Raw genomic sequence first — 16,100 nt, 5'->3', positions numbered from 1 at the left:
CTCTGTATCATATGTATACTTTATTCATACTTTTATAATAGGTTTCCCAGCTTTATCAATGAGCATGATGACTTATATTTAGGAGGCATGATCTTATAGTTAGCCAAATCATTGTTAAGAAATGTAAATATTGCTATCGCCGCAGCTTTTGACCATACGTAGTGGTCGTAGTAGTTTTTAGAATTCTCCGGGGTCCATTTCGTCAGTGAACACTTTTTCAAATCGAACCTACGACGAAGAAATATGATAACGAATGGATCGCAACGTACGGTAGAAAAAGCTGTTGGGATTGGACGTTCAAGTTGTTTTTATCCGTAATACGAATGTTTAAAACTGATCTTGATTCTTTTATTTTCCATTGACTCTTCTCAAGTATGTATATTTTCAAATCTTACTTAAGTATAATGGTATTCATAGTTTATATGTATATATATTTATGTCTACATTTAGGTACAGTACGTGTATATCTGTGTAGTGTGTAATGCGTAATGTGTAATTACATTATTCTTCTTATGTTCAAAATAAATCATTTTACAATAACCCTAAATTATCGAGACTTATTAGTAAAATATTTACTACAAGTTATAGACGGCAAGGAATGATTCAAAAGTATCGCTGGAGTTAAAGTCTGTAAATATGTCATGTGTGAAAGATACGTACTCGCGTTTCTGCCTACAAACTCTGTCAGTATAACGCGATCTTTCAATTTCTGTGTTAATTTTATTTGATTTTACCCATAGTTTTCAAATTTCATTTTCATTCATATTTATTCATTATTTCAATACTCGGTATTTGATATATAATGGAATGGTTAGAACTAAATTAGTATAGATTTACAAAATTACTTATTATATTTCAATCGCTGAAAAATTAAGTACAGGATGGTTGTATTATAGACGTATATAAAATGTAGATTATTTCAAAGTTTACAGGTGAGTCAATCTGTTCTCATCTATAAAATTATATACCCATCAAACATCTATGGATATACGTATTTGAATGATTCATTCGTCATTCCATATTTATGTATATAACTTTTATCAAACACACAGACACATATATTTATATGTATATGCGAAACTTATATAATTCAAACAGGTATATGCTACCACTTTCAGACACTAGAAATTTGGCCGGTTTTTGAGTTCTTATTTTGTTTTTATCTATTCACCTACTGAATAAATACAGGGTTATTAGTGTTGGTTTTCAGCCATTCATTCATTTCTTTTGCCTCGTTCTAATCCCCGGGTTCTTAGGTAATTTAACTGTCCTTGGTTATTTTCTTCAGAAGGACAACAGTGCAATCTGATTCCCCAGTTCTTAGGCCTTCATCTAACAATAATGGGAAATCATAATTCAGCTAGTTTTGCAATTATCCAATCAAGCTCAAAATAACTCTGGATAATTCGCTGAGACTGCACACATTTGTTTATTTATCTGCTCCGATAAACAATAAGCATTGATGAATGACTTTAAAAATTCTATCACGTATCATACCATAATATCTATTAGTGAATAATACAAATATACCGATCAAAAATCAAGGGGTCAAACGGTCGATGGCTATACTCGATATTTGGTGTGAGATTATTTTGATTTCAAATCTACGTACACATAGTTATTATATGTGTATAGGTAAAAATTTATATGCATCCATACTCAGGAACATCGATAAATTTGTTTATGTGGATACGTATAATTAAGAATAATATACGGATACCAACGTATGTGCACAACGCAATCTAATACTATTTTAAAGTTATTACAGCTACGTATTTTGTACGTATATCATATCATATAATATCGTACGACTATACATAATTTATGTATTTTTATCAGACGGTTGTTTCCCTAAATATTTTTACCGGTGAATCTGCGTGCTTTATGTGTATGTATCGCGTTATAGTTGCCGTACCATTGCTGTTGCAAATTTCTTGCGGACTTGTTATGCTCGCCGGTCTTGACCTTAGCTTTTCTGCCACGTGATTTTCAACTCGTGAACCATCTGCAGGAAGAACAATTTTGTTAATATATATATATATATATATATATATAATATACATACGATGGTAAGAAAGAATTCAATTTCGACACAGTAAAACTATTGCAGCGTATTCTTATTAAATGTACAGTTAATTTTGCTTTTGTTCAAATTTCAATCAAACAATTCAATTCTAAATTTAGTAATTCCATAATTTTTCATTCTCAACGATAGCAATCAGATGGAAATTTCACAAAAATTTACAAAGTGATAACATGAATGAATAATTGCAGAATACGTACAATACAATAATTAATAATATCATTTACACATCTATATAATGCAAAATGAAATTCTACAAATAGAAAATGACGAGCAGTAATAAATAATAATGATTATAACTATAATAAAAATAATAATAAGAGTAATAATTACCTTTCGATACAAGTAAATTCTGACAGAAAACAATCAAACACGAAGAATAAAAATAAAAACCGCAGTATTTGTTAGCGAATAAAACGTAAGAAAATAAATAATAATTAATAAGTTAATTGGTATGGAGAAAAGAAAAAACGCACGAAAACAACAATATATAGACCTTTACTGAATGAAACAATCAAGTTAAAAAGCCAATTGAAATTGCGGTTGAATACATACAAGAAATAATTGGTGAAACTGACGGCCAGTTTCATCGAATACTCCTGGCATATGTTCGTGGAAATAAAACATAAAGTGTGATTATTGTTGACGAAACACTAAGGTGCAAATAAATAATGCAGCGTCTTTGACAACTATAAAAAATAATTCTTTATATTTACAATAAAGAAAGAGGAAATAATAATAATAATAACGATGATAATAATAATAATAGTAATAATAATAACAACAACAACAACAATAATAATTGAAAGTAATCGATAAATTATATATACAAATTTACTCTTGCAAGCAGTTTTCATATTTACTAGCTGTATACCGTAATGACTAAGTGCGATTATTTATTACCGCTAATCATACACATTATACAATATATATCGTTGCCGTACAAATAATGTGATTATAAATAAAGCGTAACGCTGTTTTTTCTCAATAATTATTGTATAATACAACGAACGTGGTGAAATGAAAATTCATTTTACTACAGTAAGATTTTTCATGTTTGGTATATTAATTTTAGATATATGACTTTCCTTCTTTCTTTTTTCTCCGTTTACGTTTTAATATAAACATATATATATATAACATATCTGCGTAGATTTTTCTATCATCAATATAACAATTAAAAATATTTGCTCAGGATCTCTGTCGTCCGATAATTTTTCACGCACATAACGCGTAATCGTTACAGTAGAATTATTGTTGCAAGGAAATAATTCGTCATCGTTAAGACGACGAGTTCTGTACTCATTGAGAATAAGCATTATATTGTATAACATCGTCAGTAAAAATCCACAATAAGCAACAAACCTACAGCCGAATGTACGGAACGAATTTTTATCAATTTCCTCTAAAGGCAGTATCGGAACGGATATTTATAGTACACTATAGCCTTGGTCCCTTCAACTTTGATAGTAAAAATATTCATTGTCAATATTCTAGTACGAGATTTGATACACATACCGATATAGGCATACATTCATGCGTCAGAATAAACATTGAAAGTATATACAGTCATATGAACTATAAGTAATACTTAACAAAATCAGTACTTCCTTGTCTATTCGTTAACCTATTTCATACAATTATACCGGTTCATTCGCGTAGAGACGCCGAGAAATTATCACGACTACCGGACTTGTTTCTGAACATGTTTTATGACTGAACTTTTTATTCCACGCACAGATGGAGCTTTCAACCCGAGAAATTGCATTTGCGAAGTAGAAGGAACATTAAGGAAGAACGGCGAAAGGGGTTCAGAAATTTTTTTTTCACAACAGAATTGGAGAAGAGTATAATTTTTCTTCAGCAAATCCGATGGATTCTGCTCCGAGAATAAATTTCGGAAGAAAATAAATAAAATAAAAAATGTTAATAATCGTTATTATGGCCTATCATATTTTATATCTATTACGAAGTTATACGTTTATACACTATCAAATATGAGTAAAATTCTAACTGAGTGTATACCGCGTATATAATAATATATATAATTTGGCGTCAAAACAGTTAACGATTTATAATATTGTTAGTTGTGGATGTATAATTATTACGATATAATAAAGTTATCTAAGCGAGTATTTTTACATTTTTTATTTTTATTTTTTGTTTGTTTGTAAAAGTTATTATTCGTTAGTTATATAATTTGATTATATGGAATTCCCGTCCGTACAATTCTTTTCACATAAACATCAAATGACTCGAAACGAAGGACTTATACTTGTACGTGTAAATATACACAGTGTGATATACGCAATGACTTGGTATAAATAAAATAAAATTTTATGTTCCTTTTTACATTTAATCTTTTTTTTTCTCAGTACGAATATCTGATATATACGTATATATAATAGACGTTTAATTATCGTATATAATGCGAACTTTGGCAGTTTAATTTAAATGCGCGGATACTCTCTCAAGGCCTGCGCGGAATAATTATTATTATTATCTCTTTTTCTTTGCACATTATACATTAGGTACAATAAAAATGAACGCAGAAAACGTTCAACGGGCATTCGTTCGTCGATTTAATTGCTACAGGTAATATGATACATATGTGTATAAATATATGTATGTATCGTTCACATCCTGTATGTACAGTAGATACAACGCTTTGTGAACCAAGGAACGAATCACGGCGTTCAAAATAATGAATTGTACATAAATGCAGATCTAATTATTGTAGATTTTTAAATAAATGTATTACATGCTCACGTGCAAACAAATTTTGATTAATAAGAATCACTAAACATCTCTATACCTATATTCTATCTGCGTGTGATTTCAATAAATAAAAATAAAAAGACAATTACATAACTGTGATTTTTTTTTCTCATTTGACTGAAGCTTACCCAGTGTATATTTATATTTTTGATTTCAAAGCAGAATATTGCACACATCTTTGACAGTTTCGTATATCTAACTAGGGTCATATTTACATAAGAGTTTGTAATTCACATCGATACGATCGATCGGTCGATTTAAAGATTCGAGCTTGAGCAGAGTTCTAGTTGTGCGTGACAGCGTTAATTAAATTAAAAACGTGTCACACACTATATACTAAATTCCCGCAACACGTGAGATGCACTCGTAAGGAAAAATGTTACGCATGTCAGTTTATTTAAAAAATACAAGTGATGTAAGACTCAATGTCGGAGTAAAATTAAGAAAATGTTATGAATACTTTGATTTGAAAGGTGGTCAAATTTCATCCATTCTTATATGCAAAGTAATTACGACAACCCTAGTTATCTATAAGTAACTGATCCGTTACTTAACATTTACACATACGATAAGTACTTTTTTTCAGGACTCGATAATAATATTAAAATGGTATTGTCTTGAATTTAAATTTTCACTCTCAAATAAATTTGAACATGCATTTTCTGATTTACAATTTTCACTGGATGTGGGGACGAATTTTACCCAACTTTGTATTTACATTTTGTAAAAGAGAAATTGCAAGAATTGTTCAAAACACAATTGTAACGTTGAATTTAGTCCTGAACAAACATACGTACATTGCAAACACAGGCACTTATACTCTGTTAAAAGTAGTGTGTATATGAGAACAAAATATAAATTAAAACTATAAAATTGAATATAACAAATTCGTAAATATAGAGCGATAATGAATTACTGAGTTATAATTAACCCGATCAGTCGCAAAAGTATTTTTACAAATTTATACAGCATTGTGACTTTGAAGCTAACGTATATTAATTTTCTTTTCATGTGCTTTTAACCGCACTCTCTGCTTATTCATATTTTAAACTACTTATCCAAGGTGTATACGGAAACCGGAAAAAAAATCCAGGTTTTTCCCGAATTTCTCGATGAAAAATATTTTTTTTTCCCGGGTGCCTTGACATATATTACCGGTATTACTTTGCATATTCGTGTTATTTTGCATATCGAAGAAATAACAAATCTTTCATATATTTTTATAACACCGCACTTTAGTCTTCGTGAATGTTGTTTATGACTTGCGAAATATGAAATTCTATCAATGAAATCTGAGAGCGCAGCAATGTCTATGAGAGCTTTTCGTCACCGTGTTAAGGATTTCAGGGTACATTAATAATTTGAATATCTAAAATATATTGAAACCTTTATTTGGCATCAGGTACATCGCGTGTCTAATGGTATAAGAACCTATGCGCTATTATACGACCTTTTACCACGCGGAAAGGTAAAAAGATGTATTATTATATTCCCTTTTGTATTTACGTGGAAAAAATGAGAGTACATTCAAAAACGTCGAAATCGAAAAATGGATGAATTAATGGTAAAAGGACGTAAGTACTGTCGGTTATATCCTTTCATCACACACTTTATGAAAAATAATCACGTTCTCTAATGCTGTTAGATCACACGTGCCCACATACGAACTTGTACCGTTACGTCCGATATTTTGTAACAAAATAAAAAATTTTAAACCTTCTTCCCGAAATTCATAAATCTTTGTGTTACGAAGGCGAATGTGACCTTATATCATTTACAAAGGTGATAAATAAAAATATATTTTGGTGCTGAAAAGCCTTCATTCATTTTTACGCACAGTTTTAGTATAGATATGCGTTTCGAGTGCTTTGACACCGAATGCCACGAAATGAAAAAATCATACACCCTTTTACGACCAAATTTCCGGTTTTGGTGGACACGTCCTTATACCATTACACATGTGTTATTATTATACACCAGCAACCAGGCAGAATCACAAAAAATGTTCCCCCAAACAAAATGAATTATACACTATTTCTGCAAAATTTGTCTCATTATCCCGAAGTACCAGATAATTCCCGTGTTTTTCCCCCGATTTCTTGCCGGATAGGAAACATTCCCGGTTTTTTCCCGGTGCGTATACACCCTGTTATCGTAAGCAAAACCTTCCAAGATTAATTGCCTTTCGAAAACAAGAATTCTAATTAAGAGGCCTTTAATTACAATTGAAGAAAAAAAGTAATTACACAATCAACAATATTCAATATTTTTCAAGAATCACTAAAAAATTATGCATTATAATTATCATATGCAAATTCATATACGTATGTCTTATCCACCGGATGACTACAAGAAGTTAGTCTTAAATTCTCCGATACATTTCCTAACTTTGTTTCAGGCTATAAAACTAGCCCGACGATATAATAAATTTTCAACATTTTATGACTGTTTTGCACAAACTCGGCACGTTTTTACCTTCGCAATAAGAAAGGAACATTATTCGCTTTCGCAATATTATCTCGTCGAATGACTTTGGGTAACTATTTTCACGAAACAAAAATAACCCGAATCATATTTAGCATCGGTAGAAGGCCAATCTTGTTGCCATAAAAATATCAATACACTTTATTCTAGCGCAATAACTGCTAAAGTATACTTCAGGATAAGACGCAGCAACATCTCCTGCATTTGCCCTTCTCTCTGACAATATCATTTTTACATTTCTCGGTGACTTTCCGCGCCGTTATACCCAGCCTTATATTACCGTCTTGACTCTGGGTCGAGTTACTTCGTGTTGTATTTAACGATGCCAAAACTTCGTTACGGGTCTCCGATTTGCAAGCGGTCTCAGTTTCGTTAGGCAATCCCGCGTTAATCGAACCGTACGTATTTAAACTATCATTTATCGCATTGGCAGTGTTGCCTGTGTCCGATTCGTATATGTTTGGTATTACACTGGCTTTAGTACTACTACCACTACTGCTACTATGTAAATTATCTACGACCACGTATTTTTCTTCTACGTTACATTTTTCCGCTGTCGTAACGAGAAGTTTTTCCTCTTCGGATGACGCTCCATTTTTCTCGTACCGTTTAGCTTTGGACGAGTCAACGTCGGTCGATAACTTTTTATCGGTAATAAAAGTCTCATCTTTTTTATCTTTGGATACATATTTATTATTGTTATCTCTACTTATCGATTTTGTATCTTTGTACGATCTGTCTTCCGGTTTCAGTATCATGTCATCGGTTAAACTATCAATGTCTAATTCACTTAATCTCTTCCTATCCCTATCATTGTTAATACTGGAATCCTCGACTGAATGATTTCTTTCGTTGAAAACTTCTTTGACGTTATCACAAAATCTTGTTCTTCCGTCGTAATCACTTTCATCGTAAATCCTACTGCATATCTCATCGGATTTCTCCAAGCTAGAAGCTTCCCCGCTAATTGTTTTTGTCCTATTATCTGAATAAGTGCTAAGCCTGGCTTCAGAATACGCACTGTGTCTGTCGTCGTTAATATGTACCGAACTTGCGTTCGACTCGAAATTGCTAGCGTTTATGATAGCTATTTTCGGTATCACCATATCCGTACCTCCCTCGTAATACTTCATATCTAATGATTTCAAGCTAGATAATGACTTGCGATTATCAAGATCTGACCGAAAATTGTCATAAGCTTGATGCCCTTTACCCTGCACCCAAGCCCTCGTCAACAATTGAGATCTCTGCCAGGAGACGTCGCTATTGCTCCGACTCGTTCTGGTTCCAATTTCACTATCATCCTCTTCATCTTCCCTTCGTTTTTCACTTTTTGATTTATCATCAGTTGACGCGTAGTACAGATCACAATCGCTGGGACTTTTCTCAATCTTCTTCATCCGGACGACATTTTTTCGGAAGTTACAATTCCGCTGTTGTGTTTTGCTCTGCACAATAAGCTCAAGCTTGGATTTCAGCAGCGCCGGCGACACTGCAGTGTCCAGCCTCTTAGATGCGGTCGAAAATCGCGGCGCAGACTGATCGTAGCCAATTTCCGTGTCGTAATCGTCAAGCGATTCGAGGTCTGGCAATGCTTCACCAGGAACAACTAGCGCACAAGGACTAGGACTATCCATGCTGTCCGGCGTGTACGGATCATGCTTAATGGGTGCAGCGTGCAAAAGGTTAGACGACGAATTGTCGATATGTGATTGTTTACTATCAAGGTTGTAACTACGACAATCAGGCAACATAGACAATCTATCGACGTAGCTGTCGGGTACTTTGAAGCAATACTGCGGAGCGTTAGCCAATTCGCAACAGTTTACTGTACCTGCTTCTGATAGTAGAACAATTCTCAGGTAGACAGGCTGGAAATTTGAAATCAAAAACACAAAAAAAATTAATAAAAAATAATGCAATGTTTAATGTCCAGCTACACGCATCGATTTGTCGGTAATTATTGATTCATGGCACTTTCCTTTGTCAACCTCTCCAATATTTATTGTAATACGTAATAAAAGTGTAATATTAGTGATGAAAATCTAGGTTTTCTTTTTACATCTTACTTTAGTTAAAAGAATAACAGTTTTAGGTGTAATTTTTTTATTTTCTGTTGAGAATAAAAAAATTACAAAAACTATGCAGTTTGTGGAAATGATGACTAAGAAAGTCTCATATCTTTTTACCAAACTACAGAAACGTAATTAATTAAAAAAACCTGTTTTATAAGTCAACATATCACCTGGGATTTGAAGAAATTTTTCCTTGTAAATCAGATGTATAATAAATATGTAATTTGGTGGAAATAGTGAGACATTGATAGTTATATAATAAGTTTACTCACTCAATACGATATCGATTGGTGATCGAATATAGGATCAATGATCTTTTTTGCAGTGATCATTAATTCAATGCTTAAAAAACGACCACATTCAAACGATCTATCTCGCGAACTTATCACTATTTTTCGGAGAGTGTGGGACGTCTATAAATAAATTGAATCACAATGGTATTCGGAAATGAATCTCGATTTGTAATTCAAGAGTTTCAATGTACGAAATTAAATTTCAAGCAAGTTCGTTCTAATTCTCAATGTCTTTGAATGAAGATATTTGTGATTCCCGATTTTCTTGTTACGCTATTTCAGGTGCATGTAGTTTTCATTTTTACATCTTTTATTTCTTTTGCGATTGTCAAAAGTTTTTCTGTATCGCTGTAATACGGATAGACATTGAAGAACCAAGGCAATTCGGAATTGATTAAGTAATGTATATATATAGGTATATATAAGCATATAAATAATGTGAGCGAATAACAAGACACAATAAGAATGAATATTCGAAAAATCAGGTACAATGTCACACTGGCAGCCCCATGATATACACTTACAATGTGTTTACGTAACATACTTAATTGTGGAAAAAAAGTGTGATTGAGAAAAACGGAACAATAAATGATAGACAAATAAGAAAATAAAGTGAAACAAACTTGAGTGAGAATGGAAATAGAAGGGGGAAATAGACAGAGAAGTTTGTGGGTACCTTAGTATTTAGAGAGTCATTCGAAACTCCAGAAAAACAGGCTGCACCGTAATCATTAATTGTAATCAGAATTAAGAAGTGAGCATAAATAATAATATTATGATATCGACAGAATTTTATCGCTGCTAAATATAACCCAGCATTGAAAATAAATAATATGTTTGTATATATATATAATTGTATGCTAAATTTAAATCAAACAATACTGAAACAAGTAATAATCTCACCTTATGATCACCCATGCACGTTGTTGGACCAATGATGCCGTATTCTACCGCGTCAGATGCGGATGCCTGGTATAAGCGAGAAAAAAAGTAAGAAAAATACCAAAACTGAATAATTGATAAATCCAAGGGATATAGATTTGAAGAGCAAAGAATTGTATTTTGGCTCAAAGAGTGAAAAAAAAAATATAAAAATTCTTTCAAACTTACATCTGGGGCCAGTGTTTTTGCGGTTGGACTTAGCAGAACTCGATCGCACCATGCGGGAACTCTGGTTTGCATGTAGTTACTGCCCTCGTCGATATTCTCCTCAAATGGATAGCTGGGTAAAAAATTAATCGGATATTCTAATAACCTTCCTTCAAAGTCTTCTAATTCTCTGTCGTACTCTCGAAGCTGTAAAAACAAAGGCAGAGCAATTTTGTTAAGATATTTTTTGTACCAAGACATATGTTGTAAACATTTTAAAAAGTAACGATAGGCGATGTAGAGTACGGAAGATTTGTTTTCACAGTAGACATAAGTTTAGAACGCTTACCCACTGGCCACTGTTTTTCATGAACACATCCTGGTGCTCAAAATGCGAGAACTCTTTTTTGCCCAAGGTTAGAATCAAATGGTCGTCTTTGTTATGGAATTGTAATTTTGAAAAATTGTTTTTACTTGGCAGTTTGCTCTCTTGAGTGTCTTCTGTAAGTTTCTGAAATAAAATTTGAAAACTGATAGATTGAAAGAAAAACAAGGAGAGAACCGTCACTTTTACACTTTTCACTTAATTTCCGCACCTTTATTACACCAGCGGTGTCTGTCCTAAAATTAAAATCTCCAAATAAGAAGTAAGGAACGTTTGGATACTGATCGTTGTGAAACCGATCCAAGGTGTGCTCCAAGGCTCTTCTTCGAGTTTTACTGTATACCGACGGAAACTGTAAAAGTTATAAATACAAGCTAAGATTGATAGCGACAAACAACTGTTGATCTGTGAATAAAACAAGCAATGAAACGAAAAAAGAACTGTGGATTAAATTCGCAAACAGCATCTTTTATGTATGATGTAGCGGAGAAACTGTGATGAAAATAATGTCTATCGGTGTGTGTTCTTTAATTCACTTTCTTGTTTCGATAAATTTGAATTGCAAAACTTTTAAGATTTTCAATGTGTGCGTAGAAAAATAAATTTGTTTACCGTTTCCATCGCCACAAAATTACTGGCGTCGTGAAACAAGTGAATGTTTATGAGATCAAAAACCGTCCCGTTGATACTCCATCGTGTTCTCAGGAAACCTTTTCTGGACCACTTGCATTCTGGAAAAAAATCTTGCGGGAACTTTGCCTTTTCTTTGGTTGTGACCGCCTCAATGTTACCAGAATGTACATCTTTTCCGCTTACCGGTGAAAAACTTGATTCTAAAATGATGATAAATATTTGTCAACATATTGTTGGTAAATTGAAACTTAAACTAAGCCCTAGGCGATTTTAAAATTCGAAGTCATTACCTTTAAAATCCCACAATAGTACATCTTTCAAAGATTCATGTATAAAATAAAAATTTCCCAAAGCCTACAAAAAAGAAACTGGTATCAGAATAAGTGGCAAAGAGAATAAGTGTTGCGATTTGGCTCATGCCTGAATTAAAAACAAGGAAAAATTTATACACTTACAGTGAAGTGTTCGGCGGATGAAAAATCTTCATCCAGAAAAACCCTCACTTTGTCAAACAGCCTTAATTCTTCCGAGGACATCAACAATCTGATGAATACAGAGCGTAGATAACAAAATTAGAATAAAGTTCCACTGTGATTTATAAATGTAGTAAATCAAAATTTTTCCTCATAGTGATATGCTTCTTCAGCATTGTTAACGTGGGGAAATAACTGCATTGCTATCTGGTTCAACGTGTCCCTGTATTCACCCTCTTTATTTGATTTAGTGTGACTAGCTGATTATAGTAAAAAACCGGTGCTGCTATTGCTTCTGGATAATTTCGATTATCTTAAATTATGAGTGAAACTTGACAAGTTTTGAACTGGTGTTTCGGAAATGGATCAAAGTTTTAAATTCTTCATTGAATATACTAGAAGAAACCTTAGAACGTGGCCTGAAAGAATTTACATAACTTAGTATATTTAATTCCTACTATGATTTTAAGGCCGAGTAGTAGAACTGTTTGTATCTATTCTATTGAGCATTTTCATACTCTTCTGATAACTTACCTAACAAAATATTCGACATGCCTCATACTCTGCTCGTAGTTTTTTCCACCCACTTCCTGGCAGTGAAGCGCTATGAACTTTGGATCTAATCTTGCTATTGTCTATAAAATTACAATACAGTTTGTTGTATATCAATCTATGACATTTGCACGATATACGATGTGAAATCGAAAACATGATTTTTATCTATACTTAATAAATGGCAATGATTGTTCTTTTAAGAAATTGATCTTTGCTTACAATCTTGACTGTTTTACACTGGCGAATATAGAATTTCTTTCATCTGGCATGAGACTCTTTGACTTTCATAGGTTCTTAGGTACGGTTGTTTTCAGTTCATTACGTAATCCCATACGCTATTTTATGACTATAATCATTAACGGGTGGCAAAGGAAATGTAATAAAATTCAATTTTCTCAAACTTTGACAAACGGATAAAACACTGACAATAAAATTCTTTGTTCCAACAACTATAAAAAAAAACCAGTCGCACGTACGAAACTTTGTTTGTCTGTTTTTACTCGCTTATTCATGTATTATCGATGTTGATTCAAGGAATAAGTATTTCTGAAAAATCATTGTGACTCGACAAAATCTGTTCTTTTCCCATCTGTCAAAGTTATCTCAAAAGTGGTTTCACTTGAATTTCCAAGAAGAACGGAAGAAAAAAACCAAGTGGTGATAAAACTCGTCAGAAATATATAATTATGAATCAGTTGATTCATTATAATTCCAGTCCGGAAATGATCTCTGCAAACGTGGAGAATTTTGAATCATTACATGCAAGAAATTGTCTGAAATGTAATAGACCGTTTCATCATGCTTCCTAGTAAATACTTTCATTTGTGTAAGACAAAAAAGAAAAAAGGCACACCGCTTCAATGATTCAGGTAGATATATACTTCAATAGGCTTTTCATACCATCATACTAGAAGGTGTTCGAGTGTATTAGTCCCAGAAACCAGAGGTAGCTGGTCCAATGATTGATAAAGCCTTTTTCAAGTTCAAATAGATGTTACGTAATCCTAAACTGTGCAATAAACTGTGTGCAATTATTATTATTAGCCCTAAAAGATTGATTGAGGAGTCAAAATATACTCACGGCCAAAAATTCTTCCGTCCATACATTGAGCATTACACCCGGCTGAAAACAAAACCAAAGCCAATATTTCAAACATTTTCAATTCTCGTTGTTGTTGTTGGTTGAGCTATGATAACAATTGTCGAATTGAACGATGATTACGTATCAGGCCTTACACTCATAACAATCTAATGTATCAGGAATATTTTTCGTGCCTCCAACAATACAAGGAAACTATGAATTAGTGCAAGAGTCAAACTTAAATCAATGTAATCCAAAATTTGACATTAATTTAAATTGACCACTGCCGAGATCGCAATTGTTCGCAGTGTTTTCGACGATTATTAAAAATTATAACTAGTAAATGGTTGCCTTCGAATTTAGTGGCAAATGCGTATGAGATTTCATGCATGCGTCTATTAACAGAGAAATTGGCGACCGAGGTGAATACAATATCTTATCCACTTTAAACAGACGTTTTGGGAAACTTTATACTAGCAGTGGTGTAAGCATGATATACCGTTTTTCAAATTGACAAACAATTACGTGCTTGACTCTGATATGCGTACATAATATATGGGAGAACCATTTTTAAATTTAGTCGTTTATTGATTTATGCTTATGTCATTTTTTTTGCTCAGCTTGCTTTCTGGCATGGATCAGCTTAGTCATAATAATTTTTTGCAACTTTCCTGTAATCATTCATGACACAGAAAAACGTAGTAATAGAAAAAAAAATGTAAAGCATGGATATCTGTAGTGCAAAAGCTCAGACGGTGTATGGGGAAGGAAAAAAAAATACGTGCACGTGAAAAAAAAGCCTTTGATAAAAAAAAATACTTAACTTCTGGATTGATTTACAATGCGTGTCAGAAAAATTTATATCACACACACATAATTGTATTACATGTTTGCAGAAGAATAACAACAATGAAACTATGTATGAACCATATGATACAATGTAACCTTGTGTTAAATTGTTTAAAAGAAAAAAATATGCTCTCGTTTGAAACGAAATGATATTGCTCAATCATAGTGTAGACAGATAGACAAAGGGATGAAGTGAATAACCGATCAAAACAAATGAAGGGAATAAAGAAGTAGAATAAAAAGTGAGGAAACTGAAAAATTGATTCAGTTTCAAAGCGTTAGTCGACTAAACAATTGAATTGGAAAAAGCAGGATATCAAAAAAAGAAGAACTAACTACTATACCTCTTCGAATATACTGCCGACGTTGGCTGTGATTAGTAGTACCGGAACATAACCTGCCATCTCTATGATTCTTGGAAATCTAGCCTAGGATATTTTCCGCCAAGAATTGACGACACGATGTGAATGTGGGAGATAACGAAGAAGGAAATACCCGATGATTATATCCTCCGTTTTCTTTTCGCCGATTTGTTTAAACACGTTATAATTTCAGTTCAATTCTTTCTTTCTCTCTTTCTCTCTCGATCCAATTTCTATCGCACACCTTTTGCAATCAGATTTCGTCTGCTACTACTATTGTTTCCACGCCCGGATGAATCGGTGGAAGCAATTCACGCATCACAACCACATAGATGTGACAAAAAAATAATTGCCACTCACACCCGCGACGAACCCTTACGAATATTTAGCACTGACACGGCACTGTGTATTTTTAATGTACAACGAGGACGGTGAAAATAATTGTCGTAAAAAATGAAGGGGGGCGGTGAACAATGATCGGGGTGGAGAAAACTCGCGGCTGCAACCCCGTCGCTCCGTCGGACGACGCTGTCGTCGTAACGACGTTGATCGTAGTGAAAAAAATTCGTAATATATCGGATGACTCTGATCGAATCAACCCCCGTGGCGATATAATCCGCGGGACAACGGAGACCGATAATCTGTAACATCTGAACGCGTACTACAATTAGACATTTTATTGTTAATAGGTAACGCGGGTTTTTCAGTTTGCGTTTTAGAAGCGATCAAGCGACCGACTGACGGGAGGACGGACTGACTGACTGCAGAGTGACTGACTGGCGAGTTGACGAACGGCAGGGAGGAAGGGGAAAAAAGAGAGAGATATGTGGTGTAAATATATCCCTCCAATCTCTCGTCGTGTGTACCGACGCACATACACCCGCGAAAAAATCCTCGCCTGCGTCTGTGCGTGTATATAGGTTCCCGAAAACCACGCCCACCAAAGACGTCAATAGGTTG

The 16,100-nt window shown here is 33.5% G+C and overlaps 1 protein-coding gene across 8 annotated transcripts; it reads right to left on the bottom strand.

Annotated features, from left to right (window-relative positions):
• On the bottom strand, positions 1-15,993 carry LOC124302407 (inositol polyphosphate-5-phosphatase A). 8 transcript variants are annotated; one of them, XM_046758573.1, is made up of 13 exons: positions 15,123-15,947; positions 13,930-13,971; positions 12,828-12,928; positions 12,276-12,363; positions 12,111-12,174; positions 11,800-12,020; positions 11,399-11,539; positions 11,152-11,313; positions 10,824-11,009; positions 10,617-10,682; positions 10,390-10,430; positions 9,180-9,216; positions 1,901-2,005 (listed from the first exon to the last, which is right to left on the bottom strand). In XM_046758573.1, the coding sequence occupies exons 1-11, from the start codon at positions 15,180-15,182 to the stop codon at positions 10,398-10,400; spliced, it is 1,164 nt and encodes a 387-aa protein (XP_046614529.1). In that variant the 5' UTR covers positions 15,183-15,947; the 3' UTR covers positions 1,901-2,005; positions 9,180-9,216; positions 10,390-10,397. The 8 variants fall into 8 exon arrangements, with proteins under 8 accessions (XP_046614527.1, XP_046614528.1, XP_046614530.1 ...); XM_046758571.1 differs by lacking the exon at positions 10,390-10,430 and having other exon boundaries at positions 1-2,005; positions 15,123-15,958; XM_046758574.1 differs by lacking the exon at positions 9,180-9,216 and having other exon boundaries at positions 1,882-2,005.
• Positions 15,994-16,100: the final 107 nt, after the last annotated feature.

The sequence above is a fragment of the Neodiprion virginianus genome, chromosome 4 (genome assembly GCF_021901495.1).
Source record: "Neodiprion virginianus isolate iyNeoVirg1 chromosome 4, iyNeoVirg1.1, whole genome shotgun sequence".
Classification (NCBI taxonomy): Eukaryota; Metazoa; Arthropoda; class Insecta; order Hymenoptera; family Diprionidae; genus Neodiprion; species Neodiprion virginianus.
The sequence above is the reverse complement of the archived record's forward strand: the minus strand, read 5'-3'. Positions and strand labels throughout refer to the sequence as shown.

What these genes read in the sequence shown, in the direction of transcription:
- LOC124302407 (XM_046758566.1), bottom strand. Translation starts at nt 15,182, where the DNA reads ATGGCAGGTTATGTTCCGGTACTACTAATCACAGCCAACGTCGGCAGT. An exon ending in ATTTTGTGGCGATGGAAACG is followed by an intron (nt 11,540 to 11,799) that starts GTAAACAAATTT and finishes TAACTTTTACAG; the next exon opens with TTTCCGTCGGTATACAGTAA. An exon ending in TGAAAAACAGTGGCCAGTGG is followed by an intron (nt 11,010 to 11,151) that starts GTAAGCGTTCTA and finishes TTGTTTTTACAG; the next exon opens with CTTCGAGAGTACGACAGAGA.